The sequence below is a fragment of the Marmota monax genome, unplaced genomic scaffold, assembly GCF_021218885.2.
Source record: "Marmota monax isolate L192 unplaced genomic scaffold, Marmota_monax_Labrador192_F-V1.1 WCK01_AAM20220418_F8-fsc00366, whole genome shotgun sequence".
NCBI lineage: Eukaryota > Metazoa > Chordata > Mammalia > Rodentia > Sciuridae > Marmota > Marmota monax.
In genome coordinates, this window is record NW_026693123.1 from 146,011 (window position 1) to 172,813 (window position 26,803).

The 26,803-nt window shown below is 41.0% G+C and overlaps 1 protein-coding gene across 3 annotated transcripts in view; it reads right to left on the reverse strand.

The window, feature by feature from the left end:
• Dapk1 (death associated protein kinase 1) overlaps nt 1-26,803 on the reverse strand; it is a 189,457-nt gene that overhangs the window by 78,253 nt on the left and 84,401 nt on the right. For 2 of the 3 annotated variants that reach the window (XM_046455009.2, XM_046455010.2), the window contains exon 3: nt 11,469-11,690. In XM_046455009.2, the coding sequence (XP_046310965.1) occupies nt 11,469-11,690 (222 nt within the window). Of the gene's footprint in view, nt 1-7,832; nt 7,896-11,468; nt 11,691-26,803 lie in introns of those variants that run through there. The other variant, XM_046455011.2, reaches the window with a different exon arrangement.

Sequence of the window (26,803 nt, forward strand, 5' to 3'; positions counted from 1 at the left end):
GAAGAGTTCATGAGATAATGAACCAGAGCAAAAGTGGGAGAGTGGTAATGAAAACAGGAATCCAAAAGTTCTTTGAGTGGCAGAACCCAAAGGATTACTTAGCCACAGCATCAGGATTCAAGTATCAAGGGAACTAGAGAACCAAGAGAAATCTTTTTGAACCCAGAGCAAGATTATTTTCTACCTATTTTCCAGATCCATGTTCTACTTTTCTATATCTAGTTCTGGGTCCAGGGAGGCTGTTCATAGAGACTGAGTCAGAAGTTTCCCTTATCAGTAGGTTTTTAGTTTGGTTTGGCCAAAATATATCACCAACTGGAAAAGAGAGTGAAGTCAATCCTGCTTCCTTCCTAACAGGTAGTGATGGGATGGCTGAGTCCCATTTTCTAGGGCTCAGTTCATGTCAGACAGTTCTCTCCAGGAAGTTATCCTTTCCAAGGTCTTCAAACCACTCGCCTTCCTTACTCTTCACATCCAAGGGTGGTTATAGCTCTGTGACTCAGTTCCAAAAGGATGCTTCCCCATCATTTGTCCTTTCCCTGAACCTTGCATACTCCTTTGTGAACAGTCTCAAATTTCTCTGTGTGTGCCATCTGCTTCCTGGAAGAATCCATATTGACTCAAACCTTGATGTTGTAGAATAAAGAACTTCTACTCCTCAGGAAACAGTCAAGAGTGTGTTTACTAAAGCTAAAATCAGTAGATCATCATTTCACAAGGAAAGATGCCCTCAACAGTGGTCAGCATCCTGGTTTTTAAGCCAAATATGACTCTTTTATCATATCAAGTTGTTCTTCTCACTGTATTTGAACTTGGCATGTATTTGTTAGTTCAATGACAGTATTAAGTACTGTGGGTGCTGAAGTAGGATACCATCTTGCCCTCTAAGAAAACATATTGAGGGAGGCAAACATGTATATGCAGCTCCAACACCAGAGCCCCCACAAACTCATCTATCTGCTGGGATCCATCACTCTGACAGGAAAAAGAAGGATATTTTTCTGCCTCCAACCAATTTCACAGAAATGCTAAGAAATAAGAATCAAAGACATGGCTTCCAGAGAAGCAGTATTAGAGAAAGAAATGGAAAAGTCAGAGGCCCTCCAAGTAAAGACTGGCTTTCAATAACTTCTAAGTCACTCTTTGAAATGCACTGAGTGGGGTTAGTGGGGCTCAAGGACGGACGGCACATATGAATCACTAACAGAGGAGGGAAAAAGCAAGGGTGACTCAACAGCTCATTGACAGTGAGGTTTGAAGGCTAAGTTGCACAGAAATTTAGGGCTTAGAAAATTCAACCAAAAAAAATCCCTCCCTAAGAGGCTACCGTCTACAATTCCATCTCCCCCTGCACCCTCCCAACAGCATCTGGTAGTAAGTGTATGCAACTTTCTTTCTCATGAGGTGGTGACACTGCCACTCTCCAAGGGTTAAGTGAGGTAAGTTAAGGGAGGAATCCACAGTGGCTAGTCTAAACAGGCACAAAAGAAGCCTGGCTTCCCTCTCCAGGAAGAGCTACCTTCATCATTTAACTATATTTTCTCTCTTAATGCAGTTTGTGAAGATCCAACCTGATGGGGACCATCTGGATGGTGTACTCTACATTTCTGAAACAATCAATCATACTTAATTTTCCCCTTCAAACGCTGCAGAAAAAGATCACTAGAACTTCTGTAGTCTAGGGAAGAAGACATAAGTGAAGCTTGTGGCTCATGACTCACTTATATCTCATTTTGTCAATAAAGTGGCATTCATTCATCTCTCAGTGGCCATACATGGGGACTGCCTTAGTTCAGAGCCTAGAAATGGAGCCAGACATGTCCTTATAGAATGTTTACTACTGTTTACTACTGTTACACTGTGTCCTGTTTACTACTGTTACACTATGGTCCTAATGGTCCTCATTTACATCACTGTAATGCCAACAATATTAAAAACATGTTTGGCAATGGTGGGGGCGGAGAGGTTAAACAGAGGTGAGGTAATACTTAGTTACTTGGAAATACAAATTAAGAGGGAAAAGGCAATACAAGGTTATTTCTAAAAGTATTTTTGTTTGCTTTAAAAAAACAAAAACAAACAAACAAAAAACCTTACAAGGATATGAGGCAGAAGGGGAAGGTCTGAGGGGTTAATGGGTGGTTCTGGAAAGATTGTTGTTGGTCTGTTTTCGATAGTAGTCCAATATGATGACACTTCCAGTGATTTGTGGTCTACAGACTCTTTCTTCTGAAGCAGCAGCTGTAGGTGAATGATCCCCAGCTTCCTGTCTCCAATCACCAATCCAGAATTCTGGACACAGCAGGGCCTGGAGAAGGTACCATCTGACCAGTGTGGAGGAAAGCCAGGTGGAACACTTGAGCTGAGCCTGGATCTCCCACGTGGCAGCCCTTGGGGCCTGAGAGGGAGGTGGGCTCTGTACATGAAGAGGAAGCTGCAGAGGTAGCCAACGATAAGGATGCAAAAGACACGGGAGCAGCAAGGCAAGGGGACAAACAAGAGGTAAAACCAGCATTCCTGAGGGGTCGGTTAAGCCAAAATTCCAGAGTCCCTTTCTATCCTGATCTCTTGGTATGCTGGCTCCAGGAGTGGTTGGCCAAGACAGGAAGAGAAACAAGATTTATGACATGGCTGTGAGTTTCCAAGAGGAAGTGTAAACACTTCACAGAGTGGCCTGGGTATAGAGTCTGTGGCCCCTTGGAAGAAGTCTAAGCAAAACCAAGTACCTGGGGCTACAAAAGTCCACATGGTGGACAGCCATGTGGTTGATCCCCATTTCCCAAATTGCAGGTCTTCTTTGGAGCTAAGCAGAGATTCGAAGTACTCATGTATACACTGAAGAGACCCTCATGCCAGATACTAAAATTATAAAAATGTCCAAAAATCTATAGACTGATAAGCTTACAGATGCCACATGTGGTTTGTTTTTCAGATTTCCATTGTCCTGAATTTCTCAAGACTGTCCAGAAACCAAATGATCCACTTAAGTAAGTATAAATACCAATTTAATAACATGAAGGAAGGAAACACTTTTCGACTGATCTGGCAAATAGAACATGCATAGGGGAAGACACACACAGGGCTTTATTTCTCAAGAGAATGCCTGAGTAGAAAATAACCTATTTTCTGTGATTTAATTCTATTGTGAAAGGTTGAGGCTGTTGCCAAAGGCACTTTACTTCTCTGCTCTTGCTTAATAAGAGATATCTGAGGAGCAGGCTGCCAAAAGTATAAGCCACAATAGCTCTTGAAATTACCTTTGTGAATAAAAACAAAAGTTCAAAAAGTCAAAAGAGCTGAGTGGAGAGAACAAATGTGCCAGCAAAGAAGCACTGAAGAAGCCCCTAGATGCTTTTGTGTTTTGTGGGCACCACAAGAGAAGTGGAGAACTACGTGACTAGAAGGCCTGGGCCTCAGATACACCTCATTATTTGCTTCACTTAGGTCCCTGCCACCACACTCTGCTTCTTACAACTTGTGCCACTTCTACCATGTTTAGGAACCATCATTTTAATCACTACATTTGTTTCCTAAAAGGCTCCTGTAGTTCTCAATTTGCTGACCAGGCCACCACATATTCCTTTACATCATGCACCATGCTGATATACAATGAACAGAATTCATGATCACATTCTGATTATTCTGCATCTCAGTTTGACTAAGAAACACAGAATGAGCCAACTGAATATTGATCCTGCATGAAGCGATCTAGCATTCACAAATAAGAGTACAACTTAGCAGTTATTTGTGATGAAGAAATTGAATCCTAGAAATTATTAACTTAGCTGGAATCAGAAAGAGAGCTAAAAAAGAAGAATTGTTATTCAATAGGGATAGCATTTAAGTTTGTCAAGATGAAAAAGTTTAGAAATCTGTTGCACAACAGAGTACATACAGCTAACATTGCTACATTGCACACTGAAACATGATTAAGATGGTAGAATTTATGTGGGGCATTCTTTTCTACAATAAAAAAAATTAATAAAATTTACCTTTATAAATTAAAAAAAAAAATGATGCAATGTCCTGAATTTGACTACAACCATACCAGAATACATTAAGTGGAAACTCCTGGAAAGGAAGGTAGGGAGACATGGAGAAAGGGAGGGAAAGTCCTAAACAGGGTTACTTTGTTGTAAAAATGTGCCTTAACATTGAAAAAAGAACCAATAAGGGGAAAATTAAGAATTAGAGAACCAAACTGTCTTGATTTCTTGTAATGGACCATCATGTCAATTATTATTAGGCATTTTGCCACTTTTGCTTTCTAAATCTTTACCTGGTAACCTTTCAGGCAGGTGATTCAAAGCTAGTAAGGTAACCATCCTGAAAGAGGCCATGATTGTGTGTTGTCCCTTTCTTCCTTATGCTAGATCCTGAACCTCCTGCCCCTCTCCAATCGTTCTCTGCCCAGCTTCCTGCCTGAGCAAGGTTTATTTGCAGTGACCTACTGATGGTGTTATCACCTACTGACAGTGTTTTGTTTTTAAGTAGCTGTTATGGTTTGGATATGAGGTGTCCCCCAAAAGCTCCTAAGTTAATGCAGGAATGTTCAGAGGTGAAATATTTGGATTGTTAGAGCTGTAACCTAATCAGTTCATCCTAGTTTAAGTGGACTGACTGGGTGGTAAATGTGAGCAGATAGAAAATGACTGGAGATGGGTCATCGGGGATGTGCCCTGGAAAAGTACATCTTCTCTATGTACTCTTCCCCTGCTCCCCAACTCTGCTTCCCAGCTATGTTGAGTTGAGCACCTTTCCTCCACCACACCCTTTCACCATGATGTTGGCCCTCCATAGATTTGAGATCTGTGAAACCATGAACCAAAATAAACTTTTCATCCTCTAAGTTGTTCTTGTCAGGTATTTTGGTCACAACAACCAAACGTTGACTAACACATTAACTTACAAAAGACTAGATTAACACGTAAGTAGGCCCCTACTCTAGTAACCGTTAGAAACAGTTCAACCAGTACTTCTGTTCAGTTTCCTGGGCCTGGTGTAACAAAGTACCACAAACAAGGTGGCTTAAAACAACAATTATTATGTCATACTTTGAAGACCAGAAGTACAAAATTAAGGTGTTGCGGGATCTGAGGGGGAATCTAATTCCTATAGACTCAGGTATTCCTTTGCTGGTTGATGCCTCACTTCAGTCTCCTGTCTGCCAGAGGCATTCCCCTGTATCTGTTTCACAGGGTCTTTTTATAAGGACACCAGTCGGACTAGACTAGGGTCCTGCTCTACTCCAGTATGATCTCATCGTAACTAGTCTCATTTGCAACAAGTATGTTTCCAACTAAGGTCACATTCTGAGGTAGGAGAAGACAGACTTCAACATAGTTCAGAGGGACACAATCAACATTTAACAGCATATCAAAAAGTGAACCCCAGACCAGCAGCAGTAGCAGCAGCACCTAGGAATCTGTTTAAAAAAAAAAAAACACAAATTTGTGGGTCCTACCTTGAAACTCTGAGAAGATAGCTTAAAAAAAATTTAAGAAGCCTTCCAGGAGGACTAATTTGCTAATATTTGAGAACCACCATTTTAAACCATTCTGGATATTTTTAAAACTCATTTTATAATGCTAAGTGTGCATCATGCCCTTCCAGCTGAATCACTAGCCCTTTGGGGCCATCTCTGACGGCACTTGCCTCTTGTTGCTTCTCCTAGGATGACGATGAACTAATTATATTATCACTTATATGAAACAGGCTGACTCTGAAAGTTGCAGGCTCACATGGCCTTCAGATAACATTTTATTTTGTTCTCTTTTAAATACCATAAGCTGATTGCCATCATTGAAAACCTAAATTACAGGCTTCTCTTGAAAAAAAATGCAAGATTTGGCAATACTGGATCTAAAATTCCACAATCAACTAATTGTTAGCTGTCCCTTTGAGATTGGGCATGAGGATTACATTCAGCCATCTCCACAATTCCCTGATGTCTCCCTGACACTGAGGTGCTATGGAGACCAACCATGGTCATTTTACATTGCCACCCTGGTCCCTAAAGGCTATTGGGTTTGAACAGTAGCTGGATAGGGAAAGAGCTAAAAGAAAAGTACAACGCCATCCATGGAACAAAATGTACAGCTACTTCTGAGCAGCAAGGTTAGGAAAAGAATACTAGAAGCTTAGAGAACATTGCCCCACACTTAGAAAAGAAATAACATTGACTTTAAGTTCTTTAAGTTTGTCTTCTCTTTTCCAGGTGACAAGGCAATTATGAAATGACTCAAGCTCTGAAGATCAAAGTTTGGTAGTGGCTTACCCGCACAATGACATGTGGGCAGGCAGCAACACAAGAAGGTGAGATTTTTATATCTGCATGACTTCATTAGGGAACAATAGAATGTGGAGGAGATGAAATTGTGATGTTGAGACATCGTGTATGCCTCCTTCATGTTTATGCTATGCTGAGCTGCAACAGCAAATCCACTGAGAACAACTGACTTTCCAGTGAAGCAAGTAGGGAGAAAACTTATCGCTTTGAAGGCAAATTCAGGCTTACAATAATTTTAAAGGGCCTAGAATCCTGGCCTCTAGTATTTGACAACTATGCCTTAAAAACGAACAAGAAATAGTATCTGCATATGGGACCACAAATATATATTTTCAGGTCCAGGAAGCAGTTCAGGAAACAGTGGAATGGTAGTCTGAGATCTCTGTCTCAGTGGCAAAGATATGCTTGGGATTCAAGGAGAGAACTCATCACATACAGGAGGAGGCAGAAACAAGGTCTCAATGAGGGAACACACTTCATTAATAAGCCTCAAAGAAGCTGGACTTGACATGGAGTTCATACCAAAGCAATAAATCCAAAATAAAGACCCATTTAAAGATTGCTGATCAGGCATAGTGGTGCATACCTATAATGCTAATGATTCAGGAGGCTGAGGCAGGAGGATCACAATTTCAAGGCCAGCCTCAGCAACTTATCTGGACTTCATATCAAAATAAAAAATAAAATAAATAAAATAAAAAGATATAAAATAAAATAGAATAAAAATAAATAAGTGATAAAACAAAAAAGAATAAAAAACTAAAAAATAAAAAGATGTAGCTCAGTGACAAAACACCCCTGTGTTCAATTCCCAGTACCATGGGGGACAAAATGATATTGATAGGGTGCTGATAAATGGCAATTTAAGTCACAGGGTTACTTTCTGACAAATTCTTAATTTTTATTCTCTTCTTAACCACCCATATTTCAGAATTCTTTAGAAATAAAAGAGCAGATGGCACCTATCAATGAAGACCAAAAGCTTCCTTTAAAGCTATTAAAATTTTAGAAAAATGATAATTTTCTCAAAGATAATCACTTCTTTTGGACAGACTTCATAGTTTGAATTATCTATTAAAAACTTTTTAAAACAACTCTTCATGGCAATGTGAATAGACAGGATTCTGGGATAATAAAAAAGGTACATTACCTCTTTGATATTTAGCACCAATGTATTAGAATTCTCCAAAGAAACAGAAACAATTTAAGATATAAATATATACACATACATAATGCATCTTATTATATAATGTATAAACAATATATTACATATTATATTCCACATTATGTATATTATGTATACACATACATATAAATCATGTGTCTATAAGTTATGTACATAACTATGTTTACGCACAAAATTTTATGTATATGAATTATAGAATTGTATAGCATAATTATTTATTTATGAATTATATTATTATAAATATATATTTATAAAAGATAATGTTATTTTTACATATTTACTCAGTCTATTAATTTAAATGTTCCTCATCCAGAAATACCCTCTGGCAAACACTCAGAATAATGTTTGGCCAAATACCTCAGCAGTCCATGGCCCAGACAAGATGACACATAAGAGTAACCATCTCATCCCTGTGCATGCCTGGCGGGTAAAGAGAAAAAACAATCAACTCACAAGAGTTGCTGGGATTTACAGAGAACAAGTAATCAAGAATGTGCTGAATTCTGTGAGGAAGACCTCTTCTGCCCACTCCCAAATTACTGTTGCTCCTGGTGAGCTCCCACAACCTTTATTCAAGGTCATCACAGTGAGCAGGTAAACTTGTACACGGTCATACACCTGTTAGAATCCCTATAACTATATATATAGAGAGATAGATAGATAGATAGATAGATAGATAGATAGATAGATAGAAAGAAAGAAAGAATATATAGAGAGATAAAAAGATATATATATAATATAGATAAAAAGATGTAACTCAGATATAAATCATATTTTTTTGACACTGTCAAGGGCTATCAGAGCAACAAGTACTCTTATCCATTGCTGAAGGGATTGTAAAATGATACAGTCACTTTTGAAAACAGTTTGCTGGTTTCTTACAATATTAATATATACTTTTCATGGGATCTAGCAATCCTACCTCTAAATATTTACCCAAGAGAAATAAAATCATATGTTCACAACACAGATCTATGAGAATGGTTCTAATAGTTTTATTCATAATCACCAAATACTAGAAACAACCCAAATAGCTGTTAATGGGTAGATAGGCAAAGAGGCATCCATATCATAGACTACTATTCAACAATAAAAAGGAATGAGATACATACAGATCTCAAAGCATGATGCTGAATCAACTGGGTGTGGCAGTGTACATGTCTGTAATCCCAGTGGCTCCAGAGGCGAAGGCAGGAGAATTGCAAGTTCAAGGCCAGCCTCAGCAACTTAGCAAAACCCTGCTCAAAATAACTTTATTTTTTTAAAAAAAGATAGGGATGTAGCTCAGAGGTAGAATGCCTCTATCCCTCTGGGTTCAATCCTCAATACCATCAAAAAATAAAAATAAAAAATTATGCTGAGTCCAAGGAGCCAGTCTCAAATGTTATATACTAAACGGTTCTATTACTTGACATTTTCAAAACAAAACAAAATAAAAAAACGCTAGTGATGAAGACCAGCTTGGTGGTTGCTGGGGTTAGGGAGTACAAGACTTAGAAGTGACTAAAATAGCACAAGGGATGCTGGAACAATTAGGGTGAGGAAAAGTGCTTTATCCTCATTGGAGTGGTGATTATATGACCTACATTTGTTAACTTGCATAGAATTATACAACCTTCCTCCAATATCATACATTACATGATAAATTTTTAAAAATTATATCAAATGGTAAAAAAGAGAATCCTATGTCATCCAATTTATGCATAGGGTAAATGTACCTAGAGGAAAATATCCACAAAATGGGTTCAGTTAACAGAAGTGTAATTCAGAACATACACACCCAGTGGGCACAAGAAGGGCAGTGACACATAGGCATCTTTTACATATTTTAGTGTGAAAAGAAGACACAAGATATTCTGAAGCCACTGATTACAACCAGGGAATTCTTTGAAAAGGCAAAACAGTGATGAATTGTGATGCTTCTGTTTCCAGGCACTATTCATGATCTCTTTCAACAAAGCCTTAAAGAAGGGAAATTCAGCTTCAAGACACAAAAGGATTTGCCCTGGTTAGCTCAGTTCTGTCTGGTCCCCAGTCCTCAAGTTTAATAAGCCCATGGCCTCCCAGAAGCCATATAAAGCCACAGTAAGGATTACAACGCGATGTGTCCCTTTTCTTCTGTGTACCCAAAGCAGGCCCCTAGTCTCCTGTCTCCTTCAAGCCGAATCTTTCCTTTAAAGCTGAGGTTCTGAAAGGGGGTCTTGTTCCCAGGGGACATGTGACAATTTCTGCATACATTTTTTAATTTTTGCTTGCCACAATGGGCAAGGAGAGGAAGAGGTGCAACTGGCACCAGCACATAGAAACCACAGATGTTGCTAAATGCTGTACAATGCACAAGAATAATCCAACCCAAAATGTTAGTAGTGACAAGGTTGAGAACTTCTGGTCTAAAGGAAGGAAGAAAAGAAACAGGCATAAAACACATCTATGAATCAGCAATGTGGTTAATATTTGAAAATTCTTATCTCGTTCACCTCCCAAAATAACTTTTCAGGTAGATGTTATTAACCGCTTCTATAGGTAAGAAATCTGTGGCTGAAACCCATTTGGGGCTGTGCCCAAAACCCAGAGATGAGACAAAAAGCTGTGGGGACCACCAGTACCTGAAGTATGGCGCCAGGGGGTGAGCTAACCACCATGTAAACCTTTCACTTCCTTCCCTGGCTTTAAAAAATCAGTGAGAATTAGGCTGACACACACATATAACCCCAGTGATCCAGGAGGTCAGCCTCAGCCATTTAGCAAGACCCTCAACAATTCAGCAAGACCCTGTTTCAAAATCAAAAGGACTGGGGTGAAGCTCAGGGGTAAAGCACCCCTATGTTCAATCCCTAGTACCCCCCATCCAAAAACAAAGCCTCAGTGAAAATTATCCAGGCTGAGTGGCCATGCCTATAATCCCAGATACTCAGGAGGCTGAGGCAGGAGGGTCATTTGAGCCCAGGAGAGGGAGGAGAAAGGGGAAGAAAAAGAAAGGGGGGAGAAAGAAGGAAGGAAGAAAAAGCAGGTGGATAGAGGAGGGAAGGGGTAGAAAAGGGAGGGAAAGGGAAGAGAGGGAGAAAAAAAATCAGAGATACAAAAAGAATGGAAGCCGTTGGGCTGGCAGACAGGCAAATATAAGCTCAAGTGTCTCCTAGGACATGGATGGAAACTTCCGTCCATGGCTAAGAACCACTCAGGGTGGGTTTATCACAAAATCTTCCTTTGCTCCATGCATTCCTCTTCCCTCAGAGAACTCATGTTGTGCCTCAATCTCGAGAGCCTACAGAGAGATCCAGCTGATGCCCTTGGTTGGCTGCTTCTCTCCTACCAAGAGGTGCTCCTGGACTCAGTGACAAACAATGGGGCCCCCCACACAGCAACTTAGACAGGAAGACAGAGAGGGACAGAGATGGAGACTAGAAACACCACAGAACAATGAGCTACCGTAAGTTGCCTGTAATAACATCCAATGGGCAGAACTTGCCTAAGAAAATCAGCAACATAGCTTAAAAACAAATCCTATAATCAAATGCGAGTGATTCTGGTTCTGTTTCACCCATTCGTATAATTAGTGTTGACAGTTCCAACAGTTAAAAATGGGTTGTGTGTTTGTATGTACAACATACAGGAAGGGGGGAGGAAAGAGAACACAGGAAGGGGAGAGAAACGGGGAAGACAGGAACAGAGGAAAAAGGATCTATGCTTGAAATATAATGGAAAATGCTCATGACAAATGTAGAGGAACAGTCAGATAAATGGAAAAGCCTAAGAATGGGTGACCCTCTTGCAAATCCAGTGGATCCTCATTAATGAAAGCTGCTCCTTAGAAGTTCTTCCAGATATGTGTAGCCAAGTCTCAAGCCAGGCAGCTCACTTGTTCTCTAACACAGTGCAGCAGAATCCATTTCCCATGCAGCTCCAGGACGCCCCACTGCCTTGTCCAGCTGGAAAGAAGCTGGAGCTCCCCCAGCCACACCCTCTCTCCCACCCAACATGGACAGAACTCACAGTTCCAGGATCAGAATGACATCTGTCTTGTTCTCATAGACCTCATGCAGGGTGATAATGTTGGGGTGCTGGATCTCCTTCAGGATGCTGACCTCCCGCTCAATGTCCTCACGGCTCACGCCACGCCGGCTAGACTTGGTCCTCCTTTTCTTAATGAACTTGGCAGCATACTGCAGACCAGTGCTTTTCTCACGGCATTTCTTCACCACTGCAAACTGTCCACTGAAAAGAGAAGATAGAATGTTTTGATGGTTTCTACCTTCTGGTAGAAAACAGAAGGTCCTGACTTTGGAGATGTATTTGTAGTACCAATATTAATCACTTGAAACACCTTGAATTTAAAAAAAAAAAAAAAAAGAGTATATCATTTTATTCACAAAAAAAGTTTTGTTAGTTATTTCTCCGAATGATCTCTCAACTCTCTTCCCTTCCCAACAATATCTATTTCTGGATCTATGTGGTTGTGGTGCAGCTGACACCCCCACTCCTCAACACACACAAGGGCGCACACATGCAACTATGGACATGGATCATGTGACCCAGACTAAGCCATCAGTGTACTATGTTCTTCTGATCCAAAGATAAGCACATAACCTAAGTAGGACCTTTCACAGACTGTAAGACAAAAGATTTTCTGAGACTCTCCCATGTACATGTGGACACTGGACTTATAGATATAACCCTAAAAGCTTCTGCCAGCCATTTGGGGATTATAAGGAGAGCCATTCTTGGTATGGGGAGGTGGTAGGGGAACCACTGCGGGGGCCATACCTGTAGAAGAAAAAAACCAGGTCTGTGGTCACTATGGAGTAGCTGCATCAAACCTAACTGAAGCTATATGCTTTTGGATTTTTCAACAACATAAGCCAATAAATTCACTTTATCACTAAAGCCAGTGTGATATGGGTTTGTTTTTTGTTTTTCTTTTTTTTTTTTTATTTCTTGAAGAAAGAATCCTAAATGCCACACAGAGTAAAAAACCAGAAATCCTTCTCGCATATAATATAACAGAACCTGACAAAACACAGTAAGGCATGGGCAGTAAGGAGGTAAGATCATGGGAAGTAAATAGTGTCCTCCTGAAAGTAAGTGAAATACAATCAAAAGGTCCTTCTTCCATCATTGCTGACACCCTCACTTCTTCCCTTAGTGCCCAATGAAGAGCTGATCTACCCATCACAGAATCTGTACATCTCTTGGCACCTGCTGGAAAACTGCTATGTAAAAAATTATCAGTTATTTTTAGCTGGCTTTCTTCTCTTCACATGAAGACAAAAGGGAAAAAAAATCAAATAAACGACAGTATTTTGATGTTTAAAAAAAGTGGATACTTTAAAATATTACTCATTTACTTTAGCAGCAGGAGGCCACATCATCAAAGATTACTTTTCTGTCATAACCTTTGCATGACAGGTCATTAATCCCCCCCAACCCCCGCAGGCAGGATAACAGAGAAGCTGAAGAATCACACTGGAACACTAGCATCAATTGCCCATAAATTCACTACCTTCAAGAGTCTTGGGATCTATGGTATGACTTTATTACAACCATTTCCCAATTTCTTTGGGAAGTGAAAAACTGCTCTCTCTATTGGGTGGTAGAGGGTGGCAGAGATGGAACAGAGAGAAGAGGGAAATGAGCTGACCGCAAAGCATGTTCAGCTATTGCTTCAAGGAATCCAGTGAAGAGGTGCTTCTGTCTCCCCCTCCTCACAAAGATGGTATCATGCCTCACGAGCACATTCAAGGGGGTGCAGGATAGAAAGGCACTGCCCAGGATAGCCATCCAACAGACACACATGCTCCCAGAGGCTGTTCCTATTCAGGCCTCATACCCTCATCCCACATGACTCTTCTGTTTCAGACACAAGGAAGACATCCTTTGAATCATGGCACTTTGAAAGACAAAACAAAAGATCAAAGGGGAGAAAAAAAAAAAAAAAGAAGAATGGTTTCACTGCCAAATGTTCTGTGCTGAATTTTAGCCCTTTAAATGGGAAGGTGATAATGTCTATGCAAGGTTAACACTAATGGCAGTGTTGGGCAGGTGCTGGGAGGCCATGTGCACCAGTCCAGGAGCATGCACCCACGCACAGGGTAACTGAGTGCTGAAGTTTGCAGTGAAACTTGTGGAGCTCACGTCCTCCCTCGACATCAGACCCTTAGTCACACTTGCAGATCCCCACAGTGGCAGCACCTGATGGAATGGAGGCAATGACACTGGCAGGCAAGCTCCATCCATGGCTGTTGCTCAAGTCCTGGCTAACCCTGACTGTAGAGGATCAACATGATTCTGGAAAGCATTCTAGACCTATCACACTTTAGACATCTTTCCCCATTTCTCTCTGACTCCCCTGCCAATTCCAATGCCATCTTCCAAATTCTCCTATAGCCTGGAGTCCTCACTTTATATCCCTGTGTGGAATGGGCTGTCTTCTACCTGTTTCTTACCATTTCCACTCTCCCAAGACTGAGAGCTCCTTGAGAACAAAGAATCCAGGCTCATCATTCTACCTCCTCAGTCCCTGAATGCCTGAGGAGTTGCCCCAGAGTCTACATACAATGCTGGTATGCTGCTTTTGAACTCTGAATCTATAATCTGAAAACCTGACCCAATAAACCAAATGTGCTGCATTATAATTCAATGGGATGTGGCTGGGAGTGCAGAATTCACCTAATTCTGTTAATCATGGGATTACTTATGACTTAGTCAAGTGGGTATGAGAGTACCTAACTTGTTGGAGGAGCCTTGGGACTTCAGGGCCACAAGCAGAGCCAAAGTACAGGTATTATAACAAAATTCCTGAGGTAATCAATTTATAAAGAGAAAAGGTTTATTATGGTTTACAGCTGGCGGGGTTCCTGTCCATGATACATACGCCATGAGGCAGTGCATAATACTGGCAGCATACAGCAGAGCAAAACTGTTCCCCTTATGGCCAGGAAGGAAAGACAGCAAGGAGGGGGCCCAGAGTTCCACTGTCTCCTTCAAGAGCATGCTCTTCACAACTTAAACACTTCCCACTAGGTCCCACCTCTTACAGGCTCCAGCATCAATCCTTTAACACACGGGCCTCTAGAAGACATTCAAGATCCAAATTATAACAAGGGGGAAGCTGATTAAATGAGATAACATGCATGAAGTATTTATAAAACTGCCTGACCATAGGAAGTATTCAATAATCATTAGCTATTATTAATCTGGAACAAATGGAATTACTTCCATTGATGTACTGCTATTGTTTCAATCTCAAAGCAATATAATATCACCACCAAAATATCACTTTTCATGACTACCAGGAAAAAAAAATATGGTTCTAACAGGACCAAAAAAGAAAACAGAAAAAAAAGAAAATCTCACAACAGGGCTGAACTACATTAACAATGTCTAAAATTATTGCTAAATCTGACTCCTGGCTTCAACCCTCACGCACATCATCCCCTTCCCCTGTTTTCTCTCTGATCCACCCAGGGTGAGCTATACCTCACAACTTCTCACTGCAGGCCACCTTCGCCTTGGGACCTCAGGGCCACTAATCAGAGCCACAGTACAGGCAACCAGGCCCACTGGGAGCCGCGGGGGGGGGGGGGGGGATTGTGTGCACTTAGTAACACATGCTGGGCATTTCCACAGCAGAATCTCCTCAGGCAGCTAGTGACGACTGAAGACAGCAACCTGGAAGAAATTCTTCTCTAATCACAGTAATTTGCTTTCTGAGGGCTATTCAGGTTGAGCTATGGATTAATTGTTCCTCTGATCCTTTCTTCTCTGGGCAACTGGCTCTCAATCCATGGGCTCCCTGGAGCTCACTTTCTATCCTGATTCATACCACATTGGGGGAACAGCATCTTTACACCAAACCCTGCAACCCCAACAACAACTTAAAAAAAAAAACTTACTTATGTATGTTTTTATTTATTTTTGGCAAGTGCTTTGAAATTGAAATAGCATGATTCCTCCTTGAGACTGAGCTCAGATCAAGTAAAAGTGAACACATACAAAGAAATAAGACCCCCCACATTGGCCCACTCAGGTATGCTCATCCCTTCAGCCTCCTTTCCTTCTACCAACACATTAGGCTAGTGAGTAATTAACACCAATACAGAGGACCACATCATTAATTAATGTTAATACAGTTAGAGTTGCTCAGTGGATGAGAAATGCAGCTTCCACAGTGGTGAATATAAATTCTCGATATACTATGACATTTAATTTTGATGAGCATTACGACATAACTTCATCACTTGTGACTTTGCCCATTTACTAAAATTCGTCTGTAATCACCAAGTAACGACTCAAAGCACTTTTTATTCATGGACATGCACATGTTAAAAAAATATCTGAGCCGTGCACAGTGGTGCATGCCTGTAATCCCAGTGGCTCGAGAGTCTGAGGCAGGAGGATCACAAGTTCAAAGCCAGCCTCAGCAACTTAGTGAGACCCTGACTCTAAATAAAATATAAAAAAGGGCTTGAATGTTGCTCAATGGTTAGGTGCCCCTGGGTTCAATCCCCAGTACCAAAAAAAAAAAAAAGTTGAGTTCTAATGTGCCTGTACCTAACTGAAGACAAATGAGGTTTGCTCTACCCCCCTAATTCAGCTCTCAGGCTGTAAACAAATATATCCATTATAGTAGCTACCTTTTTTTGAACTTGTGCATGCCTGTGTGTGATTTCACTGTTTAAAATAACTTCCAAGTATGGTGCAGTAGTGCTGTGGAACTATCACTCCTGAGCACAAGGCTGTGGTGTGCGTTATGGATAAAACATGTACTTTAGATAAGCTTCATGTAAGTGTGAATTGTAGTGATTATAACCATGAGTTCAATGTTAGCAAATCAACAATATACATTAAATAAAGTATTTTTAAACAGAAAAAAAAATTTTTAAAGCTGTTACACAACAGGTTGACAAAAATGTTCTGAGCAGAGTCACAGGAATCTAACTCTCCACCCTCCTCCCCCAGGAACAACAATTCAGTATTGGCTGTGAATTTAGAGAACATAATTCCCACAAATAATGAGATTCAATTGTTTGTCATTTTTTAATGTACTAACAACATTCTCTATAAATTAATAATTGGTAAAATATTTTGTTGCATTATATACAGGTAGTCAAACATAACATAAAAACTTTCAATTAAATATAATAAACATTGATTATAAACAATAAACAAACTATTGTTGGTCAAATACATACAAAATAAATGACACATCCGTGTTTCAAAGAATTTCATATAACACAATCCTGACTCAAGAAATAATCGCAAAATTATTAAAAAGAGGAAAATGGGAATAAAACTTCATAAAGAACTATTTGTCATTTAATTTCTTTGTCCAAACCTACTTATATTTCCTGTTTGACTAGTCACTCAAGGAAGTGTAACCAGCATTTTATGCAAAGCTCTTCACACATTAGTAACTGTAACTCTATGAGATATACACCATTGTGTGTTTTTAAATTGCCCTAAATCATTCAGCAAATAAGCTGCATAATTGAAAAAAATAATCTGAACCCAAGTATACTTGCCTCCAATCCCCATTCACCAAGTGCAATTGCTGTGTTGGCCTTGTGTGCATTCTGTTTGATACAAAGAATCCAACAGAGGGCATTTGTGGTTGAATGAGTTCGGGTGTTCTTCTCAGTAAAAATTAAGTGTTTGAATTAATTATAACCATAGCTTTAAGATGCTTTGAGGTGCCATGAAATTAAAATTAATATCCCTAATATGAAGATCAGATAGATCTAAAACCCCAAAATTTTAAAGTGCTCATATAATGCCACAAGTGCAAAATTCCACAGTGTGAAACTTTGTTTAATGCACATAATTACCAAGAATGTTATGTAAAAAACCTTTTTGTTATGAGAATAAGATGAATATGAAACAAATGATTCTGTGTTTATACTTGAGTCCCATCCTAAACTATCTATTTATACCTATGCAAATATTCCAAAAATAAACGAAAACAATTTGTCCCAAGAACTTCAGATAAGTGATACACAATTTATACTCAAAATTAGAAAGACAAGAATTCTCCAAGTCAGGGCACAAGAATGATACATTCATCTGTGAAGCTTTTGTGCTTTTGTAGTTCTCAGGAATTCACAGTGCATTAAAAATAAACCTATGGAATGTTGTTTAACCCAGGCAGGTCTTAACTTTCTAATTTATTTATTTGTGAAAACTTCTATTCATGTCCATAAGATGAACACACACTGTCAGAAAGGATGTGGAAGCGGCTAGGGGTGTACCTCAATGTTACAGCCCTTGCTTAGCATGCATGAGGACCTGGGTTCCACCACAGTACTATAAAAGAAATCAAAACAAAACAAAATAAAAGATATTGCATTCAGAATGCAAAAGGTACAATCTGAGTAACATAACAATCTCTGCTTCATGACTGGTGACCAATCTAGAGTCTTATATTATCATTTCTGGTTCTATCTAGTCTCTTCATAAGAACAACCTCCCACCTGAGAAGGTGTGTGCAGGTTCAAAAAAATGTGACTAAGACAGCATATTGTTTTTTATCTTTGATTTTAAAGATGTTCTGCCCACACTGTATGACAGTTAGCAACTATTTATGGTAGCTATTATTATTATGAATTACCTACATTAATGCTGGTAGTAGATCTGGATTAAATCTGACACCATATGAGCTCCATCTCTCTCTCTCTCTCTCTCTCATGCCTTTACAATAAACACAAAATATATACATATACTAACATACGCGCACGCGTGCACACACACACACACACACACACATATATATATACACATATATTACACTTTGGAGTTTATATATCAAATTCCTGGCACAATTTTAGTGCTGATTTACTGGTGATCTATTTTTCTTGAAGTGCTGCTTTGAAAGAGTGGAGGGATTGAATCCTGCCAGAATAGTAGAAGTGCAGGTCTCAGGGAAGAGTGGAGGTGACATATGAGTTCTCAAGGATGAGTTCACATTTAATCATAATTCACATTTACAGCAAGGGAAAAGACCCTGAGGGCTTACAGCCTAGTGGGAGAGACAATCGTAAAACATTCATGTGGGAAGAGTGTGGTGCTGTGGGACAGAGAAGACTCCGTCACTGGGAGACCTACCAGGCTTGGTGGGCTAGGCCCTGAAGGTGACCATGAGCTGGGAGTTGAAGAAGGTATGTGCTGATTTGGATGTGGCTTGCCACCCAGAGCTCGTGTATTACCAGTATGCTGAAGTGTGAGGTGGCAGGATCTTTATGAGGTAGGACCTAGTGGGAGGTAATTTGGTCCTGATGAGGTACTACTCTGGGAAAAGATTAAGGTAGTTCTTGTGGGACCCTGAGTTAGTTCTTGCAAGAGAGCTGGCTAGTCACAAGCTCCTCTGGCTTCCTGTCTCATCACATGATTGCTCCCTCTTGCACATCTACCATGAGGGACATGCTATTTGAACTTTCAGCCTCCAAAACTATAAACTGAAAAAACTCTTTTCTTTCAAAGTTACCTAACCTTGGATACTTTGTTATAATAACAGAAAAGCAGGCTAACTCAGTACATGTAGAGGAACAGAGTTTCCAAGAGAAGAAACACAGTAAGTAGAAGCAAAGGTATGAAAGCCCTGTTTTAGAATTTCTAGAAACAAGAGCAGTGGTGGGGGGGCGGGGGGATGTCCTGTCAGTTGCACAAACAAAGCTCTGCACAAAATGGAGCAATGTTAAGTCCTGGCTCTGCCAATAACTGGAAAACACAGGGGCTTCTCTGACCCTCAGTTTCCTTGTCTGTACAAGGGCAATGACAATATGAAATGAGAGCATATATGTACGGGCATAATGGTTTCTCTAAACACATGAAGCACAAGTAAAGAAGAACACTTGGTACATTTCATGTATTTTTCAAAGAAGCCAAATTTCTCCATGTCATTTTTCTACCCCAAAAAGTATGAAATCTAAATTTTAAGCCTCTACATTTTTCCCCAATTAGGACTCAACAAAAATATTTTCATTTTCATTGAAGACATATTTGATTTTTTTTTTTCCCTTTGGTCCCCCAAGGACCTGTGCCTGGCTTGCTTAGATGCTTAAACTGTCAGCTGAAGTTGTCCAAGGTGAAGGGAAGCAGACTAAATTTTCCAAAGATGGCCTCAGTCAAATCTTCCATTCCAAAAGTTCTCTGCAATGTCACCTTCCAGTTGCATCTAAAGGTAGAGTTTAATGCCTTCCCCTTGAATCTGAGCAGGCATCAGTGACTTGCTTGGCCAACAGAATGTGGTAGAAGTGGTCCTAAAACTTCACCTGAGTTTCTTGGGAATCTCCTCCTGGTACCCAATCCCTAGGCTGGGAGAACTCAAGCTATGTGAAGAGGTCACATGTAGGTGCTGCCTTTGGCAGCTTCAGAAGAACTGACAGCAGACTTAAAAGACCAGCCATATGTGTGAGTCATCATGAACATCTGGCCCATCACATCTTTATATGACCATAGCCTCAACTACCATCTCAGTGCAGCCATATAAAAGACCCTAAGCGAGTACCATCTGGCTGGGCCTGAGGAGGCCTACAGAAGTATGAGAATTAATGAATCATCATAAATCGGTATTTTCAGTTACTAAGTGCCACTTGGCTGGTTTGTTTTGTAGGAAATGAACAGCCACTAACAAATTTTAGATGGTGGGTTCAACAGCTCACCCAAGAGGCTAAGTGGAGGGAAGATGTGACCCAGAAAGTAAGGGGTCTATAGATGACTAGGCCATGGGTTGGCCTCACAGAAGAACATAGGAAAGGAGCAGGTATCCACACTACATTGAATGTAGGCCCCATATAGGACACAAACAAACAGTACCATTCATTACATGAGTACTGTGGACTCACCTTTCAGGTCCTTTGCTCTCACCCTGGCAATACTTCTCAACTTTCAAGAAAAGTGCTGCATTACTTAAGAAGGATCTCTGTCTTATTGAGTTTTGTACAGTTATAACAAAATACCTGAGGCTGAATACTTTATAAAGAGGTTTACTTAACTCATATCTTTGCAAGCTGAAAGTCCAAGGTGAGGGCCTTCTGACTGCATCATAACATGGCAGACAAGAGGAAAGAAAAATAGCTAAATGCAGAAGGAAAGGTCATATGGCAAGAGAGGAAGTAAGACATGTGCAAAAGGCAGCAACCCACTCTCAAGGAAACTAATCCACTCCTTTGAAACCTGCGTTAACCCTATCATAGGGTAGCGCCTGTGATTTAATCATCTCTCATATGACCTATATCTTAAAGATCCACTACCTCTCAACACCATTATATTGGGGACCAAACTTCCAGCACACAAACCCTTGGAGGACAAACCACATCCATATCTGAACCATAGCAGACCTCTGGGCAAAATGCAAACAACACAAAACAACAAACCTCAAAGTCTTTCACTGAGATGCTGCTCAGATTTCTAGCGAAGCTGAGCTGGTTGCTGATCTCCAAATTTACCTTTTCCAGTCTCTATGGTAAAGCAGATCTCTACTTTGGGAAACTTATAAAACCAAACACGATACATGATTCAGTAAATATAGGTACCTAGTCTTCACTATGATGACCCTGAATGCCCAGGGCCCACCAGCAGTGACAGCACCTTCAGGAGGAAGCAGGTGAAAAAGAAGCACACTCTCCCCTCATCTAGTAGAAACCACCCCTTCCATCCTAATTCTACCAGCTCCATAGGTGTCAGCTGATGATGAAGGCAAATCCTGTATGACAACCTGGAATGTCAGTCCCAGGTAGTACGTAATTCCCTTGGAACATTTTCTTGGTGCAGCCCATACTTGGAATTGTTTTCCCTCTGCCCTTTGAGAAGTTATTAAGTGAGAAGCAAGTAAACCACATTTTAGAAAAAAAAAAAAAAAAGTAAAGCTGGTGATAATTTTAAAAATCCTATTGTTAAAAAAAATACAATCTTTCAAAAATTATTATGAACTGCTACAAGATTTCAGTAAAATGGACTATGATTTGGAAAACAAAGGTTACCTCACCCACAAGCAAGCCATTCAGGTTGCCATAGCACCTAAGGGAGAAACAGTGTCCTGAGGAATAGGTAAACAGCCTCCTGTCACCCAGGGAACCTGACAACACCAAGGACGAGAGAGATGCAGAAGGAGAATGGCAGGTCAGGGCATGTGACTAACAGTGGGCCAAGGAGAGCAGGAGAGAGGTGGATTCCTTAGGGACAGCATCCTCCCAGGGACAAGATCACAGAGAAGACTGGGGAGGAAAAGATGACAAAGCTAGGGCCCAGGGCCAGTGGTATGGCGTTCAGGGTGATGTCAAAGAAACAAATACCCAGAGGAGCAGCTGGCTCAAGCGGCCTCTTATAATTAAGGAAATAACAAACCAGAGTAGTTAAGGACCCTGAAACAAGGGGAGCTGAGAAAGAGAGCAATTGGTGCCTCTGTTCACTCCATTTGTGTCCATGGTGCCTTTGGAGGTGCAGGTCCAGATCCATCCAGAACAGTTTCCAAAGGGAGAGCTCAGGAAAAATATTCTGTGGCCAAGAAGTTTAAGGAAAACTGGGTAAACAGAGTCACACAGGCTGCTGTATGCATTCAGCATTTCCCACTGTTTGGAGTTGTTGTTAACCATGAACTGTGTAACTGTGTGTATTTTGTGTGTGTGTGTGTGTGAGAGAGAGAGAGAGAGAGAGAGAGAGAGAGAGGGTCCTGGGGATTACAGGATTGCTCTACCCCATTCCTGATTTGGGCTGGATTCTTTTTTGTGGTGCTGAAGATCAAACCTAGGGCCTCATGCAGGGAGCCACATCTGTAGCCCTGGGACTGGATTCTGTATTCACAGCTTCCATTCAGTTTGCAAGAGAATTGCATTTGAGGCTACTCCCTAAGGCAATATGTCAATAGCAAAGCTGGAAGTGAGAAGTCCAGTGGTTTGGGGCTCTGACCCATTAGAATATGGAGAACATCTGAATCTCTTCTAGGAAAGGAGGCCACCTATCTCCTGGAATTGGCACCCTTCTGTCTCCTTCTGTCTGCTGGTCAAGGGCTGCTATGGGAACACAAGCAAATCTATAATGGACTCATCCCTGATCAAGGTTTTTACTCTTTGAGACTAGAGGGGATTGGTGGGTTTTTTGTTTTTGGTTGTTGTTGTTCTTGTTTTTCTTTTTTTCTTTTAAGAGCTTAGATGCTCAGAGGCAGAGCACACTGAATGCTGGTCAGCTAACAAACAAACACTTGAGCCCTTGCTGCCACCTTGAACCAAGAAAGCAACCCCTGAGGAACAGTGTGGTGGTGACAGGAAGGGGCCTGGGGCTTGGGGCATGAGGCCTCCATAGAGTAGTGTATTCCCTGCACCTGCCTTGCAGGAGTTGACACAAATACTCCCACTTTGTTCAAGGCACACAACTTCTCTGCTTTGGGACTCACTGCCATAGTGAATTCTATCTGGTTCAGATACTGTCTGTGACTTCAGGAATTTATAACCCACAGGGATTAACAAGACATCTCAATGCAACAGACTTGCAAGTGCTGAATGATGGGGAATGCAGAGGGAGTGGGGCCAGGTAAGGGAACATCCCCTATACTCTGTACCACCCTTGGACCTAACAACTGCAAGCTTGGTGCTTGGTATGTTTGGTTTTTGTCTTTAAAGCCAAAAAGGGAAAAGAAGTTAAAAAAGTGTTGGGAAAAATATCATTTGATATGATCTAAATAGGGTCTCCAATGGACCCGATGAACAGTATTTCAGATATTTTCTCTAAATACAGTAAGCCCCACATCAGAATCAAAGTTGATTTTTGAACCCAGTTTCATGGAGAATAAAAATGCCCTTTGGGGCTGCGGTTGTGGCTCAGTGGTAGAGCATTCGCGCAGCATGTGTGGGGCACTGGGTTCGATCCTCAGCACCACATAAAAATGAAAAATAAATAAATAAAGGTATTATGTCCATCTACAAACAAAAAATAAAATAAGTGCCCTTTTAAAGAAAGGAATTTGCAGATTACCGTCACGCCAGGATTGTTCAGTGAATGGTGATCATGTCAGGTGAGTGATCAGAGCTTCCAGCCCCAATATCACATTCTAGCCATAGAGCGCCCTTGAGTTGTTCCAGTTGAGACTCAGAGAGGTCAGACCTGGCTTTATCATTCTGACTTCACCATGCATTCCCCTTAAGTCCTCAGGGTAATTTTGTCACATTTTCCCTTTCACCTTTTAGGACAAAGTTAACTGGGCCACAAGGTATAATCTTTTCTCAACTCAGCAAGCTTCAAGGAAAAAGTTGAAAAGGGAGCAGGAGGGTCATATAATTCCATGGGGGAAAGGATGACGCACAGATGCTGAGCTTAAGTTGCTTATACCATGGCCAAAATGTGGGTGGATTGGGGTGGGGTGTCAGATTTGTCCAAGTTGTTCAGAACAACTAGCTAAAGGGAAAGAGAAAGCAAGAAGATGGGCAGTTCAATGGCCATAGGTCCTAATAGGGTAAGGTATACCAAGTAGCCCAGATTAAGATGCAACTGCTAGGAATCATGGGATAATTCTCTCTCATACATACTTTCCATAGTTCTGGAGCATGAGAGGAATAAACCAAAGATGTCTAATTATTTTCATGGCTTCCTTTTCAACTTAGGTAGAAATATCATTTGCCTGCCTGTTTTTATAGATAGGTCTGGGACCCTCAGACCTATCATTAGAAAAATTAGCTCCACCTTATTTGAGAGTCAGGTCTGTTTTGGTGAAGAGTTTGGGCTTGAATGACTTGAAAGAAATTCAAATACATCTGGTGTTATGTGGCTTTTAGTGCAGCCACAGGGCGGATGGACTCTAGCAATGTTGTGCATGGGGTCTATGCTGGTCTGGAAACTGAAAGACCAATGGTAGCAAACTCTCTTTAGGAGTTTCCTTCTCTGGGGCTTCAAAAGTCACTGGCCCAAGTGTTCAGGAGATAATGAGTAGCTGCCTGCCCATGTGCCCAGCCAGGAACAATCCTTTTTACAGTGATCTTGGCCAAGTCCTTTCCTGGGATGTCTACAGATCTGCCACCTTGGCTCTGAATCAGGTGGGATTCATCTCACAGAGGAAGTCTGGAGGGAGGGGGAGTGGTACAACATGAAAGAGTCTGAGGGGGTCACTTCAGGCCAGGCCAGATGAGGCTGGCAGGGATCTTCACTGCTGGAGTTACCTGAAGTGAGAGCCATGAAGATAAAACTGAAAGATGATAAGTTAAAGAGAAACCAGAGCTCCCGGGAAGCCTGAGTATTCCCTCAATGGAAGCAGAATTCTCTGGAAGCCTGCCAGGAAGGCTGACCTCACCCCTGGGATCCGATCCCAGCACACACGAGGCTTATCATCAGAACCAGAAAACAGCTGTAAATTCCACAGCCAGGAAAACAAACATGTTGATGATGCTATTTCTCTGAGGAAGTGAAAGTTTTGAAGAGCATGTGTCACTAAATAAGTTTTAGGTCAAACACCAAAGAAAATTTAAAAATTAAGGAAATATAATTTGTGTGTACAAAGATTATGGGTGAGGCTTCCCTAAGCAGGGATTGCAAACCCAATAACCTTTTCGTGGGGTGTTGCTTCTTAAGGAAGTATAAAATCTGACTTTAGAGAGACGTGGAGTGATCATCAACTAGAGGGTTCCAAAGCTCTGTTTGGCAAAAACATAATTTTCTGGCAGGCAAGGGGGTCATAGTGGGAATTGCATCATTGGGCAACAAGGAGGTCTGACCTCTTATAGGGAGCATGCCCAGGTAGGGTGAGAAGTACTTTCTCTTGCTGGGCCTCATCTGCAGTGTAGAGGCTCAGGAGCTCTGCACCCCTCCCAACACAGATAATCTTGAATTCAGCACAGCTGAGGGTAAACACAGTCCCCCCACCCCCACCCCCAGTAGGACCAAGATACTGTGAATCTCTCTAATCATGTGGGAACAATTGTGGCCAGGCTGGTTTGCTGAATCAACCACAGCTTCTAGGAAGCATAATGAGGCCCAATGGAAAAGGCAGCTAAAGCCATGAAGCAATGGAAAAAATCTAACAGAGATGCAGAACACATATAAATGAACACATACATGAGATGCCTGTTAGTCAACTTTCTGTCACTGTGACAAAATATTTGAGGTAAACAATTTAAAAAGATGAAAGATTTATTTTGGCCCATGGTTTCTAAGTTTTTGGTCCATAATCAGTTAGTCCTATTGTTTGGGGCCTGTAGTGAGGCAGAATATCATGCAGAGAGGGTGTAGTGTAGCAAAGCTGCTAACCTCATGGTAGTAATAAGCAAAGAGAGAGGAAAGGGCTGGATCTCAATATTACCTTAAAGATACTGCTCCCAATAACCTAATTTCCACTATGCTCCTCCTCCTAAAGATTCTCCTACCTCTCAACAGTGCTAACCTAGGAACCAAGTCTTCCATACACAGCTTTTAGGAGACATTCCAGATCCAAACTATAGCAATGCTCATAGACAGGCACAACAGAAGTCACATGAAAATTACCAAAGCCACTTGTCTAGACCTTCCACCCCAGGGTGCTGAGTTCAGGGGGCTCCATACTAACTCAAGAAGTGACTGGAGGGCTGAGGCTGTGACTCAGTGGTAGAGTGCTTGTGTCGCACATGTGAGACACTGGGTTTGATCCTCAGTACCACATAAAAATAAATAATGATATTATGTCCATATACAACTTAAAAAAAAAAAGTGACTAAACTCCAATGACACAAAAAGTCTCCATGATGAAAGTGAATGTGTACTATGAGGTGCTGGCTAAAAAGACATAAGATCTTTTTGTTGGGGGGTACCAGGAATTGAACTCTGGGGCACTCAACCACTGAGCCACATCCCCAGCTCTATTTTGTATTTTATTTAGAGACAGGGTCTCACTGAGTTGCTTTGCGCCTTGCCATTGCTGAGGCGGGCTTTGAACTCACTATCCTCCTGTCTCAGTCTCCTGAGCCACTCAGATTACAGGTGTGTACCACCATGCTCAGCAACATGTAGGTTCCATTTGGAACTTAATTTCTACTTAACAGGAAGTGGATGCACAATAATAGAACCCATTTTTGCAGCTACTTCATGATTTGTTACTTATATATAAGAGATACTTCACTGGTTGCTAACGTTTAGATTCACAAAGAAGTTAATATGAATAACGCAAGAAGAACTGGCTTGTCAAATTAAAATTTTAATTCCCTTCATAATGACTTCCCAATGTGCTAGCTTAAAAGAAAAGATAAATCATACCAGCAAAATTCTGAAGAGTGCCCACAATCTGAGAGGAAATACAGAATCAGCAGATCAGTTCTGGACCAGAAGACAGAAGACAGACAGCTGACCCACTCTACCATTTCACATGTGTGAACACCAATCTT